The sequence below is a fragment of the Conger conger genome, chromosome 5, assembly GCF_963514075.1.
Source record: "Conger conger chromosome 5, fConCon1.1, whole genome shotgun sequence".
NCBI classification, from domain to species: domain Eukaryota; kingdom Metazoa; phylum Chordata; class Actinopteri; order Anguilliformes; family Congridae; genus Conger; species Conger conger.
In genome coordinates, this window is record NC_083764.1 from 61,233,180 (window position 1) to 61,259,750 (window position 26,571).

The window sequence follows — 26,571 nt, forward strand, 5'->3', positions numbered from 1 at the left end:
TTATTGGTTTTGCTTTTTTTTTTTTTTTTTATCAGCAGAAAAGGCAGGTTTTTTGTTGTGTGGCACACCCACTGCAGGCGAATTGACTTCAGACTAAACTTCATTTCCTGTAGCGACTGCGCCCCCTGGTGGGCTGGAGGGTGTAAAACTGTACCGAGCTGGAGATCGGGTGGGGATCCTAAGGCAACCAGTTTGGGTTAGACTGAAGTGGAATGAAAGCCAGCTGCTCTTCGGGCCTCCCAACACTACACTCGCGCGCACACACACACGCACACACAGGCACACACACGCACACACAGGCACTCACACGCGCACGCACGCACACACACACGCACACACCCCCTACTCTAGGTAACAAAAAGAAGATGGAAATCGAGGGATGCAGAGAACCAGAGTGCATCATCATCATCATGACAGAATTAAGATGCATAAATACGCAAGGGAATAATTAAGACATACACTGCTTACAATTTATGTTCCATTTCATAGAGCTGTGGAATAAAGTTACTGACTTCTCAGTGGTCGCATCCTGGACAAGACTTAAGAGGTGGACCATTCCCCACCAGAAAAAAAAAGAAAAGAAAAAAAAAAAAAACACCTTAAAAATAAGTCCCCCTTGAATAAAGAGGACACGATTTGCAATTAGCCTGTAATCATGTACAGAGAAGGCAAAGTAGAGTCCAGCATGGTCAAGAAGAGATGCATAATTGGCATTACAAATATTTTAAAAACAGGATTAGAAAAAGTTGTGCGAGACATTGGGCTCTTTGATCGCGGGTCCCAGACAGGAATGCGGGAACGTGACCGGTATGGCTTTCTAACGCACGCGTTTGGGGTCCACTTTAAGGCACAGGGAAAGGAGGGACCGTCTCGGGGTGGACACAACGGCCCGGCCACGCCCCGAATTAACCAAACAAACAGCGGAAACGGAAGCAGGATGATAATGGCTCGAGCCTTGCCGGGTGGGCGGGGGGCGTCCATCGGGAGGGCAGAGAGGGGAATGCTGGGATATCACTGGGCCGGGAGCGGGGCGGAGTACAGGCAGCCGGGCGGAGCCCCCTTCTCACATTCCCATTCGGATGCTCTGGATGATCTGGAAGATCGCTGTGAAGAAAAAAAAAAAATAAAGAAACGGTTTTAGAAACAAGCGAACGAGGACAAGCATCGATCTCAGGGCGACGCTAGCAGGGTAGACACAGCAATCAGGGACCTGGAGCCTGGATCTTAAAGCAGGATTACCGAATCCCCAACAGCTATCTCGGTCCTCCTGCCAGGCATTTTTTTAAAAGCAGGATAATGCAGAGTTCGTTTGGATAACTGCGCTGTGTAAAACCCAGAATGGCTCTTTTTTTTACTTCAGTCCATGTTCCAGATTGGGAGGTTTTAATCAGGGCAGTTATCCAGCTCAGTAATCCTGCTTTGAGATACAGGGGCCTGTAAACGCAATGTTTCTGGGCTTGATTCCCGGCTAGAGTTTTGCTCTTATACCCTTGAGAAAGGCACTTAACCTGGTTTAATGTGTATCCAGCTTCTAAATGGACGCCGTTACATTGCGTGTCCCTGTGGATAAGGGAATCTATCGAACGCCAGTAATGTAATGTCAGCGTCAGCATCAGCGTGACAGTAGCAGGGGTAATGACCCGGGGCCTGTCACACAAAGCAGGGCACCGTTTCATGAAGCAGGATTACAGAGTCAGCTGGATAACTGCGCTGAGAAAAACCCGGAACGGCTCTTCGCTTCATGTTCCAGTTTCATGAGGATTCCGGATTGTACTGTGCACTTTTTTCTGGCTAACTCCGTAATCGTGTTTGTGAAACAGACCTGTGGGCCCAGGTCTGTATGGGAAGGCAGGATTACGGAGTTGGCAATAACACCGGAACAAACAGCCCTTTATTTCAGTCCATGTTCCAGATTTGAAGGGGTTCAGGGTTTTACTCAGTGCAGTTATCCAGCTAACTCAGTAATCCTGCTTTGTGGGTTTTACTCAGTGCAGTTATCCAGCTAACTCAGTAATCCTGCTTTGTGGGTTTTACTCAGTGCAGTTATCCAGCTAACTCAGTAATCCTGCTTTGTGGGTTTTACTCAGTGCAGTTATCCAGCTAACTCAGTAATCCTGCTTTGTGGGTTTTACTCAGTGCAGTTATCCAGCTAACTCAGTAATCCTGCTTTGTGGGTTTTACTCAGTGCAGTTATCCAGCTAACTCAGTAATCCTGCTTTGTGGGTTTTACTCAGTGCAGTTATCCAGCTAACTCAGTAATCCTGCTTTGTGGGTTTTACTCGGTGCAGTTATCCAGCTAACTCAGTAATCCTGCTTTGTGGGTTTTACTTGGTAGTTATCCATCCAACTCAGTAATCCTGCTTTGTGGGTTTTACTCGGTACAGTTATCCAGCTAACTCAGTAATCCTGCTTTGTGGGTTTTACTTGGTGCAGTTATCCAGCTAACTCAATAATCCTGCTTTGTGGGTTTTACTTGGTGCAGTTATCCAGCTAACTCAGTTATCCTGCTTTACTCCCCCCCTCGGAGCTTAAAGGGAGCAGTGCTTTCTCCACTACAGACTGCTGAGCAACAGAGTCCAAGAGATGTTTTTCGCAATGACGGGAGGATTCAGGCGGCTGTGAGTTTCTGTGAATGTCCCGGGTAAACCTCACTCTCCAAGGTGAATAATCAAACTCCTACTGCATGGTGAGGAATCAGGGATAGGAGCTCTCGGAAACATGGCAAATGTCAAACCGGCTGAGTGTGGTGAGGAAAATGGGCCTGGCAGCAAACGTCACACTGCGCATTTGCCAACACACACCCCCACACACACACACACACACACATACACAACCTACAGTGTTGCGCAATTCCTGAGTCATAACCTGTACCAAATAACAAAATGCCAATGTGTAGAGTTTGTTCCATGTTTCTGCTGTGGTTAGTGGAGCAGAACCTCCAAAGCAGGACAGACCTAGAGTCTTGTGGAATTCATGGGTGCAGAGGAATGGAGTTTATATAAGTTTAATATCGTGGGAAACTATTAAAGGCATAAAAACACCGGTCTGTCAACAAGTGGCTGTGTGCAAGGTCAGTCAGATACCTGTGCGAGAACACAGGCACCTGTGCGCCACACATGCGCCTGAGAACAAACAGATAGGCTCAGGTATCGGACTGCCGGCCCGCTGTTATCGGCCTTATCGCGAATCCCCCAATCTAAACCCGAGAACGTTGCTTTTTCCAGGAGCAAACTTCAGAACGCCCATCGGACACTTTTTAAAGATGTAACTTTTGCGAAAAATTAAAACCCAAAGATCAGCACTGAAGGGACGCCACGTGGGTAACGGTAGCTATAACCGACACCTTTTTTCGGATTTTCCGATTATTTAATCGGGATGAATAAACCTAATAAAGCTAGCTGGTCCAAACACGCCATTGGATGGGGCGAAGGGGCGGGGGGAATGGACCTTGTACTGCTATGACTATTCTTATTTGCTCATTCGGCTGAGATGGGTTCACTGACTGACTATTTGGCTTTGATTTTCTTACCTGATCCACATACAACGAAGATGAAAAGCGCCAGAAGCCATGGTCCAACCGAGACTTTTTCATCCTGGGCGTTTCTCTGTGGGCGATAAAGAAATAATTAAGTGGCTTTCGTTTGGTTTTTAAAAAAGCACTGCCGTTCACGGTTTCCCAGTGATATCAAAGAAGAAAAATCACATAACCATTATGACAAAACAGTTGCTAGTAATGACTTGATAGAAATCGACACTAACATGCTAGCGGTCTCCCTCCAGTCAGTGAGCTAGCCAAATATCTGACGGTAGCTAACGCAAGTCACACGTCAACGTTGAAACATTCTTTTAGTGTAACCATTCATCAAGGCAACAGACTTATGAATTTATATCATAAATTAATTTTCGAAGTTAACGAACATTAAAGATCAAGCATCATCAACTGCAAGTACTCGCTTGTACTACCGAACCCAATCAGACCTACAAACAACATCGTAGACGGTCTCAAATAAACTTGCTAGCCAAATACGGTCATTTGATAACTGGGAAGGCACATAGGAAAAGCTTCAATAAACCGACCAGCTCAAACGAAATCGATAAAGCGGAGTTAAAGCCACATTCATCACTGTTCACTACGGAAAACGCACCAGCTCTCACCCCAAAACTTACCGTACTTTTGGCCACATTTCCTCTCAGTGTTATATTTTTGCTGTGTTTCTCGTTGGCCATGCGAATTCTCTGTTTTGCAACCATTTTTCCGGGACTGGATGGATACTCGAACTGCAGCGAAACGATGTCAACGTTGTCCCACCAAATTTTAACTTAATAGTAAATGGTCTCCAGCAGAAAGTGACAAAGCCAACTGAAATGTCTACGTATACACAAACTTAGGCCCTACCCCTTGGAGGACGAAGTACCTGGGAAATGTATCTTTCCGCACGCCTGGAGCGGAACATAGTCCGCTTTCTATAGACCTCAGTGCTTTCAGTGGCCTAACACAAAAACAATACAATTTAATAAAAATTGAAGTATTTATGTTTTTTATTACCTTTGTAAATCTAATGTTTTCGGAGTTAGTTCATAAATTACATATTTAACGAGGTGGCCAACTTTTTAAAAATCGTTATGAAAGAAGATTACCTTGCATGATAAAGATAAGCAGATAAACAATAATACAAACGCTCAGTTAGTGTACACACAAAGGGTTTAAAAGGTGTATTAAATGTTTAACTGCAAACTCTGCCACCAAGTGCTGACAGCCAACACATTAAAAAACAATATATTCTGCCTACATATTAACAATTTTTTATTTTAACGTACTGGTGTATGTGTTCTTACAATGAAGCAGCAACCTTAACCTTAACTTAACCACCAGACTTAAGAACCAAACTTATTAGTAAGAGTTGATTCCAAAAAATAAGAATTTGGACAGCAACTCCCTTGGTATCATTTATTACACAGCCGTTGGGCCCTTGTGCTAGGCCCTTAACCCTCCAGGAGAGGATTGTCTCCTGCTTAGTCTAATCAACTGTATGTCGCTCTGCATAAGAGCATCTGCCAAATGCCATTAATGTAATGTAGATACGGGTCAGGAGCTTCAGTTAATGTTCACATTAACCATCAGAATGGAGATAAAATGTGATCTAAGTGACTTTGACCGTGGAATGATTGTTGGTGGTTTGAGTATCTCAGAAATTGCTGATCTCCTGAGATTTGCATGCACGTTAGTCTCTAGAGTTTGCAAAGAATGGTGCAAAAAGAAGAAGAAAAAACCAGTGAGCAGAAGTTCTGCAGACAGAAACGCCTTGTTAAAGACGTCAGAGGAGAATGGCCAGACTGGTCAAAGCTGACAGGGAGGTGACAGAAACGCAAATAACCACACATTACAACAGTGGTATGCAGAAGAGCATCTCTGAACACACAATGCATCATAACTCGAAGTGGATAGGCTACAGCAGTAGAAGTCTAAACAAATTATATTTCCAATGTGGTTGTCGGGCTCAAGACAAAAAAGGGGAAAAAGATAAAAACATCAAATGACATACAACAGAGTCTATCTGGGTGAGAGGGAGACACTCACGAACACACAACATAACTTGTGTTAGTGGACAAACAAATGAATACAACTCTCGGAAATAAGACAAGGCAGTTGGAGAGTTGCCAGTTCGATCCCCACCAGGGGTGTGTCAAAGTGTCCCTGAGCAAGACACCTAACCCCCAAATGTTCCCAATGAGCTGACCTTTCACCTTTGGTGTGTGTGTGTGTGAATGTGAATGGGCGTATGAGAGGCATTCATTCTGAATTGATTTGGATAAAAAAAGCGCTATATAAATGCAGTCCATTTACCATTTAAGAACACGTTGATATTGCTGTGGCGTTGCTGCGTCTACCTATTCACACACCACACTACGTATACTTCACTTGCGGCAAGTCGGCAAAAAGGGGTGCCCGTCAGATGTACGTGTGTAGTGGATTGATATCGCGTCGTTTCCTACGGTGATGCGGTCTCAGTCAGGATTTGTCGACGTGTTTCTCTCCTGTGGCTGTGCCTATCACGTGGTGGATTATTGCGCTTAACTCTTTGGACAGAAGGCGGCGCTGTTATCGTGCAGTTCAATTATTTTAAAACTCGATCCTGGAATGTCAATGTTGCCAATTATCAAGTTGTTCTGACAGCGAGACTAGAAAAAAAAGAGCCATGCATCATGAAGGCAGAGTTTATTTTTGTTGTCAGTGTCAATTTACCCGCATCAACTTATAAACCCCCCCCATAACAAAATATGAGATAAATGCGATGCAATGTTTCAAGGTTTGGGAATGCTCTATTCATGTCATTAGCAACAAGGAGGGCTAAAACCTGACCAGTCGCCAACTCATAATTCTGCTCCTCAAATAAACTTTTATATATGTCCCGAAAAGAGCAGTATTCATCACTTGACGCACAGACATCATCACCCTAATAACCTGCTAGCTCGTTTATATGTTTATATGTTATATGTTGTATTGAATCTGAGGCGAAGAAATATTTGAGGTTAAGGGCTTGATTTTTGATGCAATTTCCCTCACCTCGTTTCCGCTTCACCCGCTGTCCACTGTTCTTCATTCTTCAATTCAATAAGGAAAATTATGATTTTAAATAGATTGGCCGTTTTTTCATTTTTTAATTCCAAACGAATTACGGATTATCCGATTACACCTATACCATAATGCAGTGAGGCGCGTAGTTCATATGGAATACGGTAACTCACACGGGAGAGTTTAGCTGCTAACTTCACTTCTATTTTACACAGCAGTGATGTGGGGAACATACCGTGGAGATCACCAATAGCCTAAAAACGGATGCGTTTTTTCCGTTTTTGCTTTTGAAACAAATAACAGATTTACCGTTTTTCGTGTTTGAATTACAAAGGGATTACGGATTATCCGAACGATACCTAAGCCGTCCTTACCGTTGTTACTTCTTTTACAATGCCGTAGTAACAGCGACGTGTACATCACGTTCAATTTCGTAGTGCAATTTCCTAAACCAAGCGTCACTTTCTGAATCACACGTAAGACTACAGTTCCCAAAGTTCACATCTTTCACGTTTAACAAGCTTTCACGTTAATCTGACGTTTTACGTATTCTTGCGTCACGCCTTGTAGTTCACCAGGGTTCAGAGACCTCGGTTCAGGCACAGACCGGAGAAGAGAATGGAGAAACGGTGGTTGTCCTTTACACTCCTCTTCTTAGGAGTGTTTTCTCTCTACTGCGCCTCCGCTGATAATGGTGGTGTTAAAAAATTAAAGATGCAGTTTGCCACGGGACCACTTCTCAAATTCCAGATTTGGTAAGTGAAGGCATTAAGATTAAGAATACAAACGAAGACGGTTTGGATGGTCATACTGGCTAGCGTTAGCTGCGTCGGCTAATCGCAGGAAGGAGACTAGGCCGACACAAATCTGTAAAGATTTCCTAACGTCACCTAGCTAACACATAGACGTCTCGCTAAAATATAGTTTGGTAATGATTTGGTAATATCGGACAAAAACAGCGTTTCATTGAGTAAATGAGCTAGTTGTCTAATTACGTTTTTAGCTAGCTTATAAAGCGGAAATAACGTCCAACGTTAATTAGCAAGTTCGCGGAGGTAAGTTAATGAGCTAGCTAACGTTAGCCAACCGGTAATATTTAGATGCGTGCCCTTGCAATGGTCAACATTGTTCTGAAACGGTTTAACTAGTTTCGGTTTAACGGTTTACTAGTTCGCTGACATTGTAATCTCGTTATTTTGTCTCTTGATTTAATCCACCCCTAATCTGCTGAGCGTGTTCCCTGTCATTGTCGCAGGTCCTTGCTAGCTAAGTAGCTGTCAGTTTTCTAGCACTGGCAAGTACTCCCGAACCATCGTAAACAGCACACGAAATGTGATCGGCCTTTGACTATTGAAATTAGTGGGTCATGCGCACGTCATACGCGTACTTGTTGCAGTATGTTTGTAGCTATGCGTCTTTGGTTCGTGCCTGGCTATTTGTGTGCGTCTCCGCGAGGGGTTATTCACAATATGTGAGTATTATGTATGGATGTGCGGACTTTTATGTGTGTAAATTATATGTGTAGAATGCGAGTGTGTGTGTGTGTGTGTGTGAGTGAGATCCTCTTTTCTGTGCTCCACAGTATCTCCTGAGGGTACAAGCGGGTGTTTGAGGAGTACATGCAGGTCCTGAACCAGCGGTACCCAGACATCCGCATCGAGGGGGAGAACTACCTGCCCCTCCCCATCTACCAGTGAGTGGGTTTGCCCGGTGGCCGTGGCAACAGTCCCCAGGCCCCACTGTACATGCACATAACATGGAGAAAAAAAAAAAGATTATTATTATTTTTTTTTATTCGGGATTTATTTGCACCACATTTGGAGTGATTAATGGGTGACTTCTCGCTTGCTCTGTGCAGACACATCGCGTCCTTCCTCTCCATGTTCAAGCTGGCTCTGATCGGCCTGGTCATCCTGGGAAAGGACCCCTTCCCCGCTCTTGGCGTGCAGACTCCCGGGATCTGGACCTGGGGCCAGGAGAACAAGGTCGGGAGGTCTTCGCCGTGGGGAAATGTCCATGTGGCGGCGGGGGCGGGGGCGGGGGCCATCGGGCGGCCTGGGAACTGTCGCGACCACAGTGGGCGGGGGGGGTTGCCATGGCAGCCGAAAATTTAACACTCCACGTGTGTGTGGTTAGATTTGCGCCTGGTTGCATCAACCTTGTTTTTTTCCGTTAATGATGTCCCTGCGGTGGCCAACCTCGCCGGCCCTCATACTCCCAGCCATGTTGGTGAGTTATGTGGACGGTTTAGGCCTGGTTTAGGCCTGGTTTAGGCCTGGTTTAGGCCTGGTTTAGGCCTGGTTTCGGCCCGGTGCAGCAGGCTGATTTACACATTTTCACTGTGGAGCAGCAGACAGGCTTGGCCTGCGCAGTCCAGCTGGTATTCCCACAATCCTCTTCTGCCACACAGAGTGACTCCTGCCAGCCTGGCGTCTGTTGCTCACACCATTACTCGCAGGACAGGCTGACCATAGAGTCATTCCCAACAGTACAGGAGCTGCAAGCTAAACTCCGGATAGAATGGTGCCTGCTGCCATTTCACCCATCAGAAGGGCAGAATCGATGGATGTGTGAGGTCCGTCTTCGGGGGGGAACCTAAACCCGGCACCGCGCTAAACGGCGACAGTTTGGCGGATTTCGCTGTGTTGTGCTGTGCTGTGCTGTGCTGTGCTGTGCTGTGCTGTGCGATGCCTCGCGCTCTCCCTGCATCCACTGCTGCCACCCTCTGCTCCCCGGGGCTCTGCTCCCCGGGGCCTGGGGTGTGGGTGGCTCTCGGTCCACAGCGGTCCCCCCGTGGCTTAAATTAGTGCCCCCCCAGTGGACCGGTTACCATAGTGTCGGTTGCTCTCTCACCCAAAGTATAAACACACATTACAAGTGTTTCCTTTTTCTTTTTCCTTTTATACTCGAGGGTGGCTGCACCTTGCATTAACTCTTCAGTGCTGGTTTTCCCTGCTTTTATCCCTTTTAAGTTGTGAGATCACAGTATGTAATCAGAATGTTCTAGACTGAACATTCTAATGCTGATGTAACAATCGCTGCTGATAATTTAAAGCAACAGAGTTCTAGAAGAGTGACTTAGAACGTTCAGGAAAAAGCCTTCCATGCAGCCTCCTCAAAGCGATAAGTGCACTTCAGTGGATTTATTGCCAGTCCACAGCAGCAACCCAACTTTTCAGATTGTGTCAGTTGTTGTAGGAAGCATGTCGCCTCCTTCATCGTGTGTGATCTTTGTCAGTACTCTTGCAAAACCTACACGTTTTTTTAGTAATGATGTTTCTTTCTCTGGCAGATATATGCGTGTATGATGGTGTTCTTCTTCAGTAATATGCTTGAAAACCACTGCATGTCCACGGGGGCCTTTGAAATCACACTGAACGGTAAGTTGTGAGTTTTCCTCCAGAGTTGTAATTAGCAAGTGGGAAGGCAAAGAGTGTTCTGAGGCTCTTCTGTTGGATGAGTTCTGTTTTTTTCTTTTATAAAATCCTTTGCAGACATGCTGGTGTGGTCCAAGCATTGGGCTCTAGGATTGGGAGGGTTAATCTCTTGCTCTGTGGTTCTGTGCAGACATGCCGGTGTGGTCCAAGCTGGAGTCGGGCCACCTGCCCTCCATGCAGCAGCTGGTGCAGATCCTGGAGAACGAGATGAAGATGAACGTGCCCATGGACGCTCTTCCTCACCAGCGGTCCTAGCCCCCCTGCGAACCCCCTCCCGCCCCCCAGCCCGTACGTCCTGGACCCCTCTGCACTGCACGTTACCGTGCCCTTCCCTAGCAGTCGCTCACATGCAGTGGCTTATGAAGGTGCACTCAGTGGGATTTTTAAGAGCAGCGGTAGCCCACTTACTGACCATATCTCTCACCTCTCTGCAATGCCAGTGTTTGTTTCCATCCACTGTGTTCTGTTTCTGTGTGCTTGGAGTGAGCTGGTTTATTCATCTCCCTCTCTCTCTCCCCCTCTCTTTCTCTCCCCCCACTCTCTCCTCCCTCTCTCAATCTCTCTCAATCTCTCTCAATCTCTCTCAATCCCTCTCTCTCTCCCTCTCCCTCTCCCTCTTTCTCTCCCTCTCCCTCTCTCTCTCTCTCTCTCTCCCCCGCACTCTCTCAATCTCTCTCAATCTCTCTCAATCTCTCTCAATCTCTCTCAATCTCTCTCAATCTCTCTCAATCTCTCTCAATCTCTCTCAATCTCTCTCAATCTCCCTCTCCCTCTCCCTCTCTCTCCTGCAGGTTGGAGGAGGGCGTGCCCTCAGGCAGTGAGGCGATCCTTATGAAGGTCTGTGCTGAATGCAGGTTTGACTGCGGGTGCAGGCCGGATGTTTCCATCGTTCCTCACTGAGCCTGGGGTCCCTCCCTCCCCAAACGGGACAACGGGGGTCCGTGCCATCGGGATGGCTTTTCCCTTTCTTTATTTTATTTAATTTTTTCTTTTTTTTTCTTTCCACTACTGCTGCCCATTTGGTGCAATAATCCTATATAGCAGGGGTGTCAAACTCTGCAGTTTTAACTCCTGGAGGGCCGCAGTGTCTGCAGGTTTAACTCCAGTCCAGGAGGGCCGCAGTGTCTGCAGGTTTAACTCCAGTCCTGGAGGGCCGCAGTGTCTGCAGGTTTAACTCCGGTCCTGGAGGGCCGCAGTGTCTGCAGGTTTAACTCCAGTCCTGGAGGGCCGCACCGTCTGCAGGTTTAACTCCAGTCCTGGAGGCCCGCAGTGTCTGCAGGTTTAACTCCGGTCCTGGAGGGCCACAGTGTCTGCAGGTTTAACTCCAGTCCAGGAGGGCCGCAGTGTCTGCAGGTTTAACTCCGGTCCTGGAGGGCCGCAGTGTCTGCGGGTTTAACTCCAGTCCTGGAGGGCCGCAGTGTCTGCAGGTTTAACTCCAGTCCTGGAGGGCCGCAGTGTGTGCAGGTTTAACTCCGGTCCTGGAGGGCCGCAGTGTCTGCGGGTTTAACTCCAGTCCTGGAGGGCCGCAGTGTCTGCAGGTTTAACTCCAGTCCTGGAGGGCCGCAGTGTGTGCAGGTTTAACTCCGGTCCTGGAGGGCTGGTGTGTCTGCAGGTTTAACTCCAGTCCTGGAGGGCCGCAGTGTCTGCTGGTTTAACTGTTTTTCGTTTGTGATTACTTTTAAGTCATTGATTGGCTAAAGAATCCACACGTTGCTCTCAGGGTGACAGTTGGCTGATGATTGACCGGAACCTGCAGTTACCAGCAGACACTGCGGCCCTCCAGGAGTTTCATGCCTCTGTTGCATAGTTTTGCCGCCCCCGCCATAACCTAACATCCCCATTGATTGTTTTATATTTACGGAATTACGGAAGATTACTAAAATAACAAACAAATAACCAGAACAAGCCAGATTATAATTATTTAATTGCTCTGAATTTGAATTTACTTGACAATTTGAATTAGTTTCATTAACTGTTGTAATGTTTTATATTTGTTTTTATAGCCAAATATGGAACTGAGAGAGAAATTAAAATGTAATTATGACTAACTGGAAACCGTGTGTGTCCTGGTTATTAAATCTTTTTTATTATTTTGTTTTCCTCCCGCACTCCGGGCAGTTTATGATGGAAAATGATGTCTTATTTGATGTGTGCCAAGGGGCATCGCACGTGAACAGGAATGTTGCACATGCGCTGAAGTTGTCCTGCCCAGGACTTTTATGCTGGTCACAGTGAGCGGAGAACGCTCAGCAGTTCTGCACATATTTTATTTTAATTTTTTTTCCTCACAATTTGCATTGAAGTAATATCCGATTCTGTCATCACGAAAGCCTGTCTTGTAGATAAGACTTACTTTTATTCGATGTATTTCCTTCTGTGGTCCCACTATCTAACCAATAGGTTCATTGAGAAGATATGGTGCATTCTGGGTATTCTGCTTGTATTTCCTGGCTTCAGCAGACAAACTGCAGTGACGATGACATTGCTCTTATCTGCTCTAGCCAAATCCACCAATAGATGCTGCCAACATTTTTTATTAAAATTGTTTTGCAGTATGCAAATCTTATTTACATTGACACTTGCAAGTACACTGTATAGCCAAAAAGCTAATACACCAATAACCAATAATGCGCATTTCAATAAAACATTCATGCAATTTCTTTTCTTCACTTACTCTAGACTGGGGTGTACAAGAGTATTTTATCATTTGTTATTTAGCTGACGCTTTTTTCCAAAGCAACTTGCAGTTGATTAGACGAAGCAGGACAACAATCCCCCCCCCCCCCCCCGGAGCAATGCAGGGTTAAGGGCCTTGCTCAAGGGCCCGACGGCTGTGCGGAGATCTTGTGGCTACACCGGGGCTCGAACCACCAACCTTCCGGGTCCCGGTCATTCATCTTTGGCACTGGGCGTTCTCGCGCAGGAAGTGCAGTGCGGAGCGGAGCGGAGCGGAGCAGCTGTGGGCGACAGAGGGGTGCGGAGGGATTGGGGGCAGAGCGGTCACACAAAGTCCCGCAGGCAGGCCTGGATGAAGGCCCGGTCGCTGTCCTCCATGTCCATGCCCTGGCTGAGCTCCAGCAGGGCTTTGGCCAGGGACACCAGGGAGGGGGCCGGCCTGGGCGCCGGGGGCCGCGGGCTGGAGGGCAGCCGTGAGCAGTGATGCAGGAGAGCCAGGGTCCGGCGCAGCCTCGCCCGCCCCGCCAGGACCACCACCTCCTCTCTGGGGAGGGGCCTGGGGCCGGGCGGGGCCGTGGGGCTCGCGTCCCGAAACTGAGAGAGAGCGCGCACGCACACACACACACACACACACACACGCACACACACACACACACACACACACACACACACACACAGACATTAAATACACAGATTGCACACACACATACAGACACACACAGACACACACACACACACACACACACACACACACAGACATTAAATACACAGATTGCACACACACACACACACACAGACATTAAATACACAGATTGCACACACACACACAGACAGTATGTACACAGATTGCACACACGCACACAGACAGACAGTATATACATATTACACACACACACACACACACACACATACGGTATGTTCACAGACCTCTCACAGAACACACACACACACACACACACACACACACGCACAGTTTGTACGCAGAACTCACACATGTATACGGTACACGCAGTACCTGCACACAGGTGCCCACGCTGAACCTGGCCTGGCAGCCCTGGCTGAGGAAGGTGACGAACATCCTGTCCTGGCCCAGGACCCGCACCCCGACGCTGCGGTTCAGGGACAGGAAGAGGGGGCGCAGCGGCGTGGGCGTGTCCCGGTACCCGCTCCAGCGCCACCTCCTCACGCGGGCCCCCGTCTCGTCCGAGCACTGGCCTCCCGAAACATCCACGCTCACCCTGCAGGGCGCAGAGGGGTCAGACCAGCGCCAGGCCTGGTGCTCTTACAGAAATCTGACCGGCTCTGAATCAGTTACTCTTACTGAAATCAGACAGGCTTCAAATCTATTACTGTTACAGACTCTTACTGAAATCAGACAGGCTTCAAATCAGTTACTGTTACAGACTCTTACTGAAATCAGACAGGCTTCAAAGCAGTTACTGTTACAGACTCTTACTGAAATCAGACAGGCTTCAAAGCAGTTACTGTTACAGACTCTTACTGAACTCAGACAAGCTTCAAATCAGTTACTGTTACAGACTCTTACTGAAATCAGACAGGCTTCAAAGCAGTTACTGTTACAGACTCTTACTGAAATCAGACATGCTTCAAATCAGTTACTGTTACAGACTCTTACTGAAATCAGACAGGCTTCAAAGAAGTTACTGTTACAGACTCTTACTGAAGTCAGACAGGCTTCAAAGCAGTTACTATTACAGACTCTTACTGACATCAGACAGGCTTCAAAGCAGTTACTGTTACAGACTCTTACTGAAATCAGACAGGCTTCAAATCAGTTACTGTTACAGACTCTTACTGAAATCAGACAGGCTTCAAATCAGTTACTGTTACAGACTCTTACTGAAATCAGACAGGCTTCAAATCAGTTACTGTTACAGACTCTTACTGAACTCATACAAGCTTCAAAGCAGTTACTGTTACAGACTCTTACTGAAATCAGACAAGCTTCAAATCAGTTATGTTACAGACTCTTACTGAACTCAGACAAGCTTCAAATCAGTTACTGTTACAGACTCTTACTGAAATCAGACAGGCTTCAAAGCAGTTACTCTTACAGACTCTTACTGAAATCAGACAAGCTTCAAATCAGTTACTGTTACAGACTCTTACTGAAATCAGACAAGCTTCAAATCAGTTACTCTTACAGACTCTTACTGAAATCAGACAAGCTTCAAATCAGTTATGTTACAGACTCTTACTGAAATAGGACAAGCTTCAAATCAGATACTTTTGCCACTTTTAATTGATTACTGTTACAGAGATCAGCCAAGATCTGAATCAGTTACTACTACAGAAATCAGACAAGCTCTGAATTGGTGACACAGCAATCATTAAACAACGGAGAGGAACAGGAAGCCCACCATATGTTGCCGTTTCCGTGGTAACAGGTGGCCCTGCCGTTGGATTGGAACAGGGCTCGGATGGGCGGGTTGGGGGCGTGGTCATCCTGCACGATACAGACCCTGTCCCCCTCGCCGTCTCCCACGGTGATGAGCAGGGCCAACTGGCCAGAGGGGTAGCTGTCGCCATGGCGATAAGGACAGGAAGCACACACCGACAAAAATACTAAACACACTCCCCCCCCCCCCCCCCCCCCCCCCCCCCCCGTTTCCCAAACTTCGGGGGTATTACCGAAAGAAGGATTACCGGGTTTGCTGGATAACTGCACAACGTGAAACCTGGAACAACTCTTTTTTTACATCAGTCCATGATCCAGATTTGGGTGGGGTCCAGGTTTTACTCCGTGCAGTTATCCAGCTAACTCCATAATCCTGCTTCGTGGAACAGGCCCCAGATCTGCTGCACTTCATTCTGAATGTTTTGAGCTTCATTCATGTCTTATATTTGAAGAAACAAGTTGAAACTGCCAATGACTGCAGGTGATTGGTTACTTAAAACCACCAATGGCAACTGCCAATTGGACATTGAAAGTACAGTATATTCTTGTGAGTGCACCAGTGCAGACTGGTCTCTTTCCAAGGATACAACAGCTGAGCCGAGCCGTCAGGAAACGCAGTGAGGAACTTGTTCCCGTTGGCGTAGTACTTCTCTCTGAACCCAACGTTATGCTGCAAAGAAAGGTATTAAAACAAACAATTAAAAACATTACTGCCCACCCATAACCAGGGCTACTTTCCAAATTGTACTGTCTTTGTTCTAAAGCTCATTTTTATTTTTCTGCTCTACTAGGGAAGAAGACCCATCCTGAGACTAGGCATTTGCTTTGTAATACTGTACAGATACAGGACCATGTTTACATGAGCAGCAGTTCTGCAGACAGAAACGCCTTGTTAATGAGAGACGTCAGAGGAGAATGGCCAGACTGGTCAAAGCTGACAGGAAGGTGACAGTAATGCAAATAACCTGACAGGCACCCTTTAAGTGTCTCACAAGCCTTATTGGCAATCCCAGCTGGAGATGGCTGCTCATCTTTCCCAGATGAATTACCTTGTACAGTGAATGAGCTAATCCTGGCTCAACTTGTAAATGGTAAATGGTTGGCATTTATATAGCGCCTTTATCCAAAGCGCTGTACAATTGATGCTACTTGTTCCCCCAATTCATACACACACCAATGGCAATTGGCTGCCATGCAAGGGACCAACCAGCTCATCAGGAGCATTTAGGGGATTGGGTGTCTTGTTCAGGGACACTTCGACACAGCCTGGGCGGGGGATCGAACTGGCAACCCTCCGACTGCCAGACGACTGCTGTTACCGTCTGAGCCAATGTCGCCCCCCCCCCTACTCGTACCTTGTGCCGTGCAATGCCAAACCCAAACACCCCTGGCCCCGTCAGGAAGTCCTCCTCCTCTCTATGGTCGTGGTCCACCACTGTCCCAGAATCCTCAGTTTCACTTGTGTCCGTCTCCCTGGGAATACAGCTGGAGAGCTGGAAGCTGATGGTCCTTGTGCCTGCGTGAGTGACAGGAGATGAGTGAGGTCATCCTCCTGGTTGTCGACACCATAGATACTTTGATCAGAGATGCGTCATTCGCCAAGATGCTCCTAGAGATGATTGGTAGCAACAGCCAGCTAATTGTGAATGCACACGCTATGGATTGTGGGTACTGGCCAGAAATAATGAAAAGAAGTACATTGGAAACTTAACCCTGATAACAACAATTATAAATAATTTCTCCCCCATTTTTCTTTTCTTTCATCTTCAATAACTAGCATCAATATATGGTGAATAATTAGGAGTGCCAACTAATATTTATTCTGCTAAAAAAGCAGCTCCGACATATTGTTTTACTTCTGCAGCTAACACGTTTTACAAAAGAAGACCAGGACATACGATATCTCATTTCATCTGAGTTGGGACCTTTCACCTGCATGAGATGAGGTAAAATGCTACGCTAGCGCTACTGAGCGGTGCTACCACGTCATCCGAAGTATTTCTGCTCCTGTTGACGTGTCTCTAATAACGGTGTCTCTGTCGACACCGATGGCTTGTTGCCGGGCAGACTCACAGTTGTCGGCGGGGACGATGGCAGGGTGGGACGCCTGGAAGTACTGCTCCAGGTCGCTTTCCTGGTGTCTGAGGATGTGGCAAACGGAGAGGGAAGGAACAGTAGTGTCGACAGGCCCTGATTCTGATCCTGGACCCACCTCAGGTTTGTTGCCACCCAGTGATCGAGGTCATATTTAAGGCTGAGTGGACTGATCTCGCATCACTTTCTTTGGGAGCAGAGTCAGAGTCAAAGCAGAGAGCTTACTGCTGTTACACAAAATTATTTGCTTAGGAGATATGACATTTTGGTTGGATGGTTGTTGATGAAAGACTGATTTAGCCATGATGTAAATGGACAGCATTTCTCTAGCACTTTCATACAATCTCATTCACCCACTCATACACATGCCAATGGTGAAAGGCTGCCATGCAAGGTACCAATCAGCTTGTTGGGAGCAATTGCGTGTTAGATGGGGAAATTCTACATACCCAGGGTGGGGGATCGAACCAGCAACCTTCCAACTGCTCTGGCAGTCGAAGGACTGCCGGTTCGATCCCACCCTGGGTGTGTCGACGTGTCCCTGAGGAAGACACCTAACTCCCCAAATGCTCCTGATGAGCTGGTTGGTGCCTTGCATGGCAGCCAATGGGCCGTTGGGATGAGTGAGTGAGTGAGTGAGTGAGTGAGTGAGAAGCATCACCTGTACAGCGCCTTGGATAAAGGCGCTATATAAATGCAGACATTTACCATCCTTACCTCCTGTGCTATCGTAGCCCCGATGTCGCCACGCCCCACCTCCTCACCTGGACTCCTCGCTCTCCCAGGCCTGGAGGCTCAGCTCCTCCTCCTTGTTGGGGGTGTCTGGTGGGTCAGGCCCGCCCTCGACCCCCTGCCCCAGTGTCTCCATCAGCAGCCTCCACTCCTGGGCCAGAGCCTCCACCAGCGCCCCGGCCTCGGGACAGCAGAACCGCTGCAGAGAGTCCGGAACGGGGGGGTCACGCACGGCACCGAAAGAGACCAAACGCACCGGATTCCTCAAAACCCAGGGCTGGCCCAACCCTGTTCCTGGAGATCTGCTGTCCTGCAGATGTTCGTTGCTACCCTAATTTGGCTCACCCGACACCTACTAATTAGCAACCTCAAGAGATCTCCAGCTGTGGAATGGTGTGTGCTTTGTTAGTGAAGATCTACATAACAGTAAAAACAACTGGCATAAAGCCAACTTGAATCTTTGTGAGGGAAATGGAATTTTAAGCAGCCTTGACCCGGTTTTCAAGGACTGGGGTGGCTAACCTACAGTATATAGGCCCACTGTTGTCTTGACAACGGCATATTGTTTTGCCCTACAGTGACCTGTACGTCCACGAGTTGAACAGCTTTCAGAGAGAGTAAGCCACTGCAGTGTGCTTTGCGGTCCAAAAGTGCCTATTGGGGTGGGGATGGTTTCTAAGAAGGTGGCTAACCTCAGGTTCCACTGTGAAGCTCAGGTCAGCAAGGTCAGGGAAGGGGCATGCAGGCAGCCCGCAGAACTCACACAGAGCACGTGCATCTCCCAGCTGCTAACAAACAGGAAGAAGAGAAACTATTGTGACATCATAATTCAGCGCCAGCCCTGACAGGCAGAGTACCTTTGGAAGCAGAGCAGCGCATGTGCATCTCCCAGCCACAAACACACAGGAAGAAGAAAAAGTACTCTGACGTCATCATTCAGCGCCAGCTTTGGCAGGCAGTGTATCTCTGGAAGCAAAGCAGCGTGTTCAGTTGCAGTCCACATAAATGGACAGTAATTTTATGGCATTAAGTCTACGAAACATTCACCAGAACTGTACCTGGTCATCAATGCCACCAGTGACCTCACCATCAATTGGCAACATTGGGCTGTTTAATTTGAATGGTCAGAGGTCAGAGGTCACTGCCTCATTGGACAGAGGGAATGTGATTGGACAGAGGGAATGCAAAGAGGATGTGTTGAGGAGTACCTGTGCTGGTACTCTCTGGAGGTCTGTCGCTCGATCCTGTGACTCCTGACGGAACCTCAGGACCGGTGGCATTCTGAGCCGAGGGCACAGAGGACCATCTAACATCTAACAACATGCGCGCACACACACACACACACAAACACACACACATACACATACATACACACACACACACACACACACACAAACACACACACATACACATACATACATACATACATACACACACACACATACACACATATACACACACAAACACACACACACATACACAGACACACACATACACACACATATACACACACACACATAGAAACACACACATATACACATACACGCACACACACACACATATACACATACACACATACACACAAACACATGCATACATACACACACAAATGTGCACACACGAACACACGCATGCATGCACACACATATATACATGCACGCACAGACACATGCACAAACACACACAAGCAGGCACACACACACAAACACATGCACACACAGTCATGGGCAGATATTGATATAGCCAGATACAAGCAACCCCACAATGCATTGCAGACAGACAGACAGACAGACAGAAGTGGTTGAAGAGCATGGTAATGAGACTTAGGACTCTTCTGCTGCATTGTGTTGCACGCTTACTTCTTAAATCGTGTAAAGTTTATTTTTTCTAGAAACCGGAAGCATATTCTGGGTTTCCTTTGACAGGAAGCATAACGACCTTATCTATGTGCCACAACAGTATGATTCACCATCAGGGTCGCAAACAGATCTACATGCATGCGCCCCTGCACCCTTACTTGGCTTTTCACTGAAGAGCAGATTTCTCTCTGCTTCTTATCCAAACAGGTAGGTACGGCATCTGAAGATACAAAACACACAAATGTCCGCAAAGATACAGATCTCCCTTGATGAGTGTTTAGTTCATCTGTCAGCTTGCTCTGCAAACAGCAGGAAGCATTTTTAGAGAAGTTATTTGGCCTCAATACATCATGTACTAAAGTATTTTTATCTACCATACTGTTGACTTTGGGTCGTCATTTATGATGGAAAATGTTCCTGGATTTCGCTAATTTCTTAAGTTGCTTGCATTCAGCATGCCTCTTATTCACCTGTGATATACAGTGGTGTGAAAAAGTGTTTGCCCCCTTCCTGATTTCTTATTTTTTTGCATGTTTGTCACACGTAAATGTTTCAGATCATCAAACGAATTTAAATATTAGTCAAAGACAACAAGTAAAGTAAACACAAAATGCAGTTTTTAAATGAAGGTTTTTACTATTAAGGAAGAAAAAAAATCCAAACCTACATGGCCCTGTGTGAAAAAGTGATTGCCCCTAAACCTAATAACTGGTTGGGCCACCCTTAGCAGCAACAACTGCAATCAAGCGTTTGCGATAACTTGCAATGAGCCTCTTACAGCGCTGTGGAGGAATTTTGGCCCACTCATCTTTGCAGAATTGTTGTAATTCAGCCACATTGGAGGGTTTTCGAGCATGAACCGCCTTTTTAAGGTCATGCCACAGCATCTCAATAGGATTCAGGTCAGGACTTCGATTAGGCCACTCCAAAGTCTTCATTTTGTTTTTCTTCAGCCATTCAGAGGTGGACTTGCTGGTGTGTTTTGGATCATTGTCCTGCTGCAGAACCCAAGTTCGTTTCAGCTTGAGGTCACGAACAGATAGCCGGACATTCTCCTTCAGGATTTTTTGGTAGACAGCAGAATTCATGGTTCCATTTATCACAGCAAGTCTTCCAGGTCCTGAAGCAGCAAAACAGCCCCAGACCATCACACTACCAACACCATATTTCGTCTTGGAACTCTGCCATGCAGGCCATTTTTGCCCAGTCTCTTTCTTATGGTGGAGTCATGAACACTGACCTTAACTGAGGCAAGTGAGGCCTGCAGTTCTTTGGATGTTGTTGTGGGGTCTTTTGTGACCTCTTGGGTGAGTCGTCGCTGCGCTCTTGGGGTAATTTTGGTCACCCGGCCACTCCTGGGAAGGTTCACCACTGTTCCATGTTTTCGCCATTTGTGGATAATGCCTCTCACTGTGGTTCACTGGAGTCCCAAAGCTTTAGAAATGGTTTTATAACCTTTTCCAGACTGATAGATCTCAATTAAATAATTTCTTTCTCATTTGTTCCTGAATTTCTTTAGATCTCGGCATGATGTTTAGCTTTTGAGGATCATTTGGTCTACTTCACTTTGTCAGGCAGGTCCTATTTAAGTGATTTCTTGATTGAGAACAGGTGTGGCAGTAATAAGGCCTGGGTGTGGCTAGAGAAATTGAACTCAGGTTTGATAAACCACAGTTATGTTTTAACAGGGGGGGCAATCACTTTTTCACACAGACAAAACTGTATTTTGTGTTTACTTGTGTTGTCTTTGACTAATATTTAAATTTGTTTGATGATCTGAAACATTTAAGTGTGACAAACATGCAAAAAAAGAAGAAATCACACACCACTGTATGTCTGTAGAAACATTTTCTGCACTCTTTGTGCTTAATATTGATTATCAATGAAAGGTTATTCTTGATGCGCTAACATGGCACACTGGGGATTTAACCATTCAATTTAAATTTAACATTTACATCTATATATAGTGCTTAAACGTATTTAACATTTACAGTTACATTATATATCATTTTAATATTGCTTTAATGCAGCACATTACTCTTGCAAAAGCGCTAATGTTTCAGACAAATTTCTCTCAAAAAGAAAAGTGACATTTGAAAATGACACCCATAATGCTAATTACAGTATTCCTAATTACATCAATCCTCAACCTGGCCCTCCATATTAATACTACCCCCCCCCCCCCCCCCCCACCCACCCATTCCAGACCAGTACCTGCTACAGTGGGAATCTCCCCCCGGTCCCACGTGCTGGCCCCGGCTGTGACATCATCATCGTGGGCCTCAGACTTGGGGCTCCGAGTAATTCCTGCTTCTCCCTCCATGGCAGTCTGTCCCCCTGTTTCCAGCTCCCCTCCGCCCTCTCTCTATGTGCAGCCAATCCCGCGAGGTCCTCTGCTCCTCCGTACACACTGCACAGTCACCAGTCCGAGTCCATACTACGGCACCGCATGTGTGCTGTGCATTCAGACATATTCCTCCTGCGCTGGTCTAAGAGGAGGTTATTTTGTGACTGCTCTGTTCTGCTTAGGTGTTGACAGTATCCTTGGAGATGGAGCGAGGGGGGGTGGTGGTTGTGGTTGTTAAGGGTTTTCTATTTCTAATTGCCAGCATGTGGCAGTGCCCCGGGCTGCAGTATATTCAAAGGCAAAGTCCAGACAGATAACGTGCTTGGTAATGTTTTAGCCGACGGAGAGATTTGTTTGTTGTTTCTGCAGCGACTGTGCGTGTTCTGTAGTGTGCCTGTCTCTCTCTCTCTCTCTCTCCCTCTCTCTCTCTCTCTCTCTCTCTCACACACACACACACACACACACGCACACATGCAGTTTGAGGGAGCAGGTGAACTTCAGTCACGCAGGTCTGGCTACTCCTTGAGTACTCAGCAACTGCACAGTGAGATGTGCGGCCATTAACCAACGAGGGTAACCAGACCTGCGTTACTCAAGTTCACCTGCTCCCTCTCCCTCTCTCTCTCTCTCTCTCTCTCCCTCTCTCTCTCTCTCTCTCTCTCTCCTCTCTCTCTCTCTCTCTCACACACACACACACACACGCACACATGCAGTTTGAGGGAGCAGGTGAACTTGGGTGACGCAGGTCTGGTTACCCTCGTTAGTGATGCATGACATCCTGTGCAAAAATAACTCATGAACATGATGAAATGAGCCTTTTTATTTCATCATTCAAGTATCATGGAGGTTCGGTCCAACCAAGCAACAGTACATTTGAGGCCGAAGAAACAAAATGGAGCCCTAACAAAACTTTGAAATCACTAGCAACAGGGATTTCAAACTCCAATCATGCACGCCTGCAGGGTGCCATTTGGAATTCTAAAATCCCTCGTATAAATTCCAGCTATGGCCAGCTTGAAATACTAGCTCCCGGCTGTTTCAAAACATAGCTTGAGCTGGTCTGAGCGGGGCAACTAGCTGCCTAGCAGTGACTGTGGCCGGACATCCAGTGCAAAAATAACTCATGAACTTGACAAAATGAGCCTTTTTATTTCATCGTTCAAGTATCATGGAGGTCCGGTCCTACCAAGCAACAGTACATTTGATGTAATTGGAAAAACACCTAAAACAAGAACTGTGTTGATTCAAAAGGGGGCTGTGGGTTCCAGTACCCGTGCATTGTGATGGTTTTTTTGGTCACACTTTACAATAATATTCCAAGAATTGGCATGAACTAATGTAGTTGTTAACTAACTGTACAGCCCTGTTCATGTATTTGTTGATTCATTTTAACAACAACATTAGTTATTGCCAATTCATATTGGAATGAAAAAATCTGTTAATGTATTTGTTAATGATTAACTAATTATAGGTTCATCCTATGCTTTGCTAATGTATAAATATACATGTACAAATACATTAGTTAGTTGTTAACAAATGCATTAACTAATGAAGTTAGTTTCACGCTTAATTCGTGAATTTGTCCATCATTCATTCATGAACAACTACATTAGCGGATGCCAACTCATGAACCTTATTGTAAAGTGTGACTGTTTTTTTCTTAACAGCAAACACCGCAAAGCCAGAAAGTACCTTTCAAAGCTGGCTTCCTCGGACTGAGGCCGAAAGAACAGATGTTAAGGCTGGGGGAAGTATGTCAGGAGCACAATGACGCAGATACGAGAATGTTCAAAACCCCAAGTCTCTTGGGCCGACACAAAGCATTTCTGTTAAAGGTTTAGGTTTGTAATGAAGCCATAAGCAGAAAAGGCATTTGATGTGGTCCAACAGAAAGATACGAGAGTTTCCACCATTCGGGGAGTGGGCTGTGTGACTTTTCCAGCAAACAGTCTCTTTACTGGACTGCCTTATCTTGATCCTACGAGGAGATATTTAGAATACATTTGAAAAAGTCATTCTGATAACTGGCAATAATATCCACATCTTTTTTAAGCAGTATTCAGGACAAAAAATAACAGAACCATTTCATCGTTACTTTGGGATGTGTGCCTTATACCAACATCTCAAGTATGTAGTTCCAATACATCTTTCATCCAGGTCTGGTGACTGGGCTGGGCTGAGCCCTATTGCTTTGAATGTGCATTTTTCATATGGGTCTCACAGCGTAGCGTGGGGGAATCAAGGGACCTCAAGGACCCTCAGTGGGACTCAAGAGGACCTCCAGGGGACCTCAACGAACCTCAGGGGCCCCCTAGGAGCCTCAGTGGGACTCAAGAGGACCTCCAGGGGACCTCAAGGAACCCTAGGGGCCCCCTATGAGCCTCAGTGGGACTCAAGAGGACCTCCAGGGGGCCTCAAGGAACCTCAGGGGCCCCCTAGGTGCCTCAGTGGGACTCAAGAGGACCTCCAGGGGGCCTCAAGGAGCATCAGCGGAACTCACAGGGCCCATAGAGGGGGCTTAAGGCTGTGGGGATGGCTCCAGGTCCTGGGCAGGAGTCGAGACCTTTCCCTTGGGCCGGAAGGCCTCGGTGAGCCTGAGGCGGAAGGAGCGGGAGAAGTGGAAGTAGAGGAAGGGGTTGACGCACAGGTGCAGGACGGCCAGCAGCAGGGTGCACTCCTTGGCCAGGTAGAGGCTCCACTGGCGGCAGTTGGCGACGGGCCGGCCCTGGGAGAGGGTGTAGGGCGGCCGCACCGCGTGGTAGGGCACGAAGCACACCACGTAGGCCAGCGTCACCACGGCGATGTGCCGGGCGGTGCGCCGGGCGACCGGCCGCCCGTCCGCCCGGCCGCCGCCGCCGTAGTCGCCGAGGCGACGGCTGGCCCACAGCCGCCGGAGCGCCAGGCCGTTGGCGGCCAGCACGGCCACCGAGGCGTTGAGGAAGACGGCGGTGGCGATGAAGGTGGCCAGCTTGTGCCAGCGCAGCCCCGCCTCCTGCTTCAGGTCGGCGCAGCGCAGCACCCTCCGCTCCGGGAGCGTCCGGACGGGGATGGCCATGTTGGGCACCATGAGGAACAGCACCAGCGCCCAGGTCAGCGCCGACATGACGCGGGCCAGGCCCGCCTCCCGCGCCCAGCGCAGCCGTGGGCTGCGCGCGATCTGCAGGTAGCGGTCCACGCTCACCAGGGCGAGGAACACGATGGAGGCGTAGAGGTTGATGTAGACCAGGACGGCCGAGGCCTGGCAGTGGAAGACGCGCAGGCCCCAGGGCGCCGCGTCCAGCCCCGTGGCGATCCTGAAGGGCAGCGCGAGCGTGAGGAGGACGTCGGACACCAGCAGGTTCAGCAGGTAGACGTCCATGCTCCGCCGTGGGCCGCGGCCGCAGGTGAACCCCCACAGGGCCGTCAGGGTGCCCCCCAGGCCCAGGAGGAACGCCAGCGTGTAGACGGCCGTGAAGGGGGCCGCGCTCCCGGTGTACCCGCAGCTCACCGACAGGTTCGGGGCCGCCATCGCTGGACAGGCTTGGCAAGACTCAAAATGGAGGCCGGAGAAACAAAATGGAGCCCTAACAATGAGCACAACAAGGGCACAGGCATCAGGCAAGTACAGCTTCTTTTTTTTTTCTCCTATTCTCCATTGGTGTATTTACTTCTTGAACAGACGATCTAAAGACGAGCTGAACAACGGTGGCCTGGGTGGCAGAGAGCCATTGATGTTTATCTGAACAAATCATTTCCCCTTTGATATGACATAATTTAGTAAGTGGCAGTGATGGACAATTCCCTTATAACGTCATTCCTTTATATTTGATCTTGTTACAAAGATGGAAACTAATGGAATGGATTGGGTTCACTATATACTCTATGTTATAATGTACTAAACATTAAATTACCTTACGTAGTACAATCAAAACACCTCCAAGGAGCGACCACAAATTAAATAAAGACACGACTTAACCCTTTGAGCGTTTGTATCATCTGGCAGTCACACAATGACACAAACACTCTCTGTATTTGTCATGACCATACACATCTACTGTAAAGTAAGTTCAGTTCTTCGTGGTCTCTACAGCTATCTGTAGTACTTCACGTAAGAACTTACAGAGACGTGGATAACAAAGAGCTTTTGACACATAATTGTGCCAAGTAGTACTACTACTACTACTACTACTACTACTAATTGCAGCGCAATATACAGTATATTACAGATCACGAATGAGAGAGAAAGCGAGAGATTGAAACATACAGTCAGGGACAGAAAAAGAGAGAAGAAGTATCAGTGATTCGTCGTACAGACATATTCGCAATGGAATGCGGAACGAGATGGTGAGAGAGAGAGAGACAGATAGACAGGTTGGAGCACAAGGGGCAAAGGGAACAGGTACTGAACGGCGTGATAGAAAGAAAGAATCAGCGATAGAAATAGAGGTGAAGAT

The 26,571-nt window shown here is 47.4% G+C and overlaps 4 protein-coding genes across 4 annotated transcripts; 1 reads left to right on the forward strand and 3 right to left on the reverse strand.

Annotated features, from left to right (window-relative positions):
• Window positions 1–443: 443 nt before the first annotated feature.
• LOC133128064 (stress-associated endoplasmic reticulum protein 1) lies at window positions 444–4,384 on the reverse strand. The gene is made up of 3 exons (XM_061241302.1): window positions 4,168–4,384; window positions 3,530–3,605; window positions 444–1,104 (listed from the first exon to the last, which is right to left on the reverse strand). Exons 1-3 carry the CDS (start codon window positions 4,249–4,251, stop codon window positions 1,064–1,066), a joined length of 201 nt encoding a protein of 66 aa, XP_061097286.1. The 5' UTR covers window positions 4,252–4,384; the 3' UTR covers window positions 444–1,063.
• A 2,632-nt stretch (window positions 4,385–7,016) lies between these two features.
• LOC133128063 (thioredoxin reductase-like selenoprotein T1a) lies at window positions 7,017–12,066 on the forward strand. Its single transcript, XM_061241301.1, has 6 exons — window positions 7,017–7,329; window positions 8,157–8,267; window positions 8,433–8,559; window positions 9,867–9,954; window positions 10,142–10,299; window positions 10,803–12,066. Exons 1-5 carry the CDS (start codon window positions 7,193–7,195, stop codon window positions 10,264–10,266), a joined length of 588 nt encoding a protein of 195 aa, XP_061097285.1. The 5' UTR covers window positions 7,017–7,192; the 3' UTR covers window positions 10,267–10,299; window positions 10,803–12,066.
• Window positions 12,067–12,803: 737 nt separating this feature from the next.
• On the reverse strand, window positions 12,804–22,310 carry LOC133128942 (glutamate-rich protein 6). The gene is made up of 11 exons (XM_061242749.1): window positions 22,006–22,310; window positions 19,950–20,011; window positions 19,141–19,245; window positions 18,625–18,720; window positions 17,965–18,131; window positions 17,180–17,247; window positions 16,462–16,622; window positions 15,694–15,776; window positions 15,069–15,227; window positions 13,703–13,925; window positions 12,804–13,281 (listed from the first exon to the last, which is right to left on the reverse strand). The coding sequence occupies exons 1-11, from the start codon at window positions 22,112–22,114 to the stop codon at window positions 13,012–13,014; spliced, it is 1,503 nt and encodes a 500-aa protein (XP_061098733.1). The 5' UTR covers window positions 22,115–22,310; the 3' UTR covers window positions 12,804–13,011.
• A 957-nt stretch (window positions 22,311–23,267) lies between these two features.
• On the reverse strand, window positions 23,268–25,646 carry LOC133128943 (G-protein coupled receptor 171-like). The gene has a single exon (XM_061242751.1). It carries the CDS (start codon window positions 25,644–25,646, stop codon window positions 24,657–24,659), a length of 990 nt encoding a protein of 329 aa, XP_061098735.1. The 3' UTR covers window positions 23,268–24,656.
• Between the last annotated feature and the right edge of the window lie 925 nt (window positions 25,647–26,571).

Coding starts and splice junctions, on each gene's coding strand:
- LOC133128943 (XM_061242751.1), bottom strand. CDS start 25,646: ATGGCGGCCCCGAACCTGTCGGTGAGCTGCGGGTACACCGGGAGCGCG.
- LOC133128942 (XM_061242749.1), bottom strand. CDS start 22,114: ATGGAGGGAGAAGCAGGAATTACTCGGAGCCCCAAGTCTGAGGCCCAC. Junction 18,721..19,140: donor TCCAGAGAGTACCAGCACAG/GTACTCCTCAAC, acceptor CCTGTTTGTTAG/CAGCTGGGAGATGCACGTGC. Junction 13,926..15,068: donor CACGGAAACGGCAACATATG/GTGGGCTTCCTG, acceptor TGCGCCCTGCAG/GGTGAGCGTGGATGTTTCGG.
- LOC133128064 (XM_061241302.1), bottom strand. CDS start 4,251: ATGGTTGCAAAACAGAGAATTCGCATGGCCAACGAGAAACACAGCAAA. Junction 3,606..4,167: donor GAAATGTGGCCAAAAGTACG/GTAAGTTTTGGG, acceptor TATCGCCCACAG/AGAAACGCCCAGGATGAAAA. Junction 1,105..3,529: donor CTTCGTTGTATGTGGATCAG/GTAAGAAAATCA, acceptor TTTTCTTCACAG/CGATCTTCCAGATCATCCAG.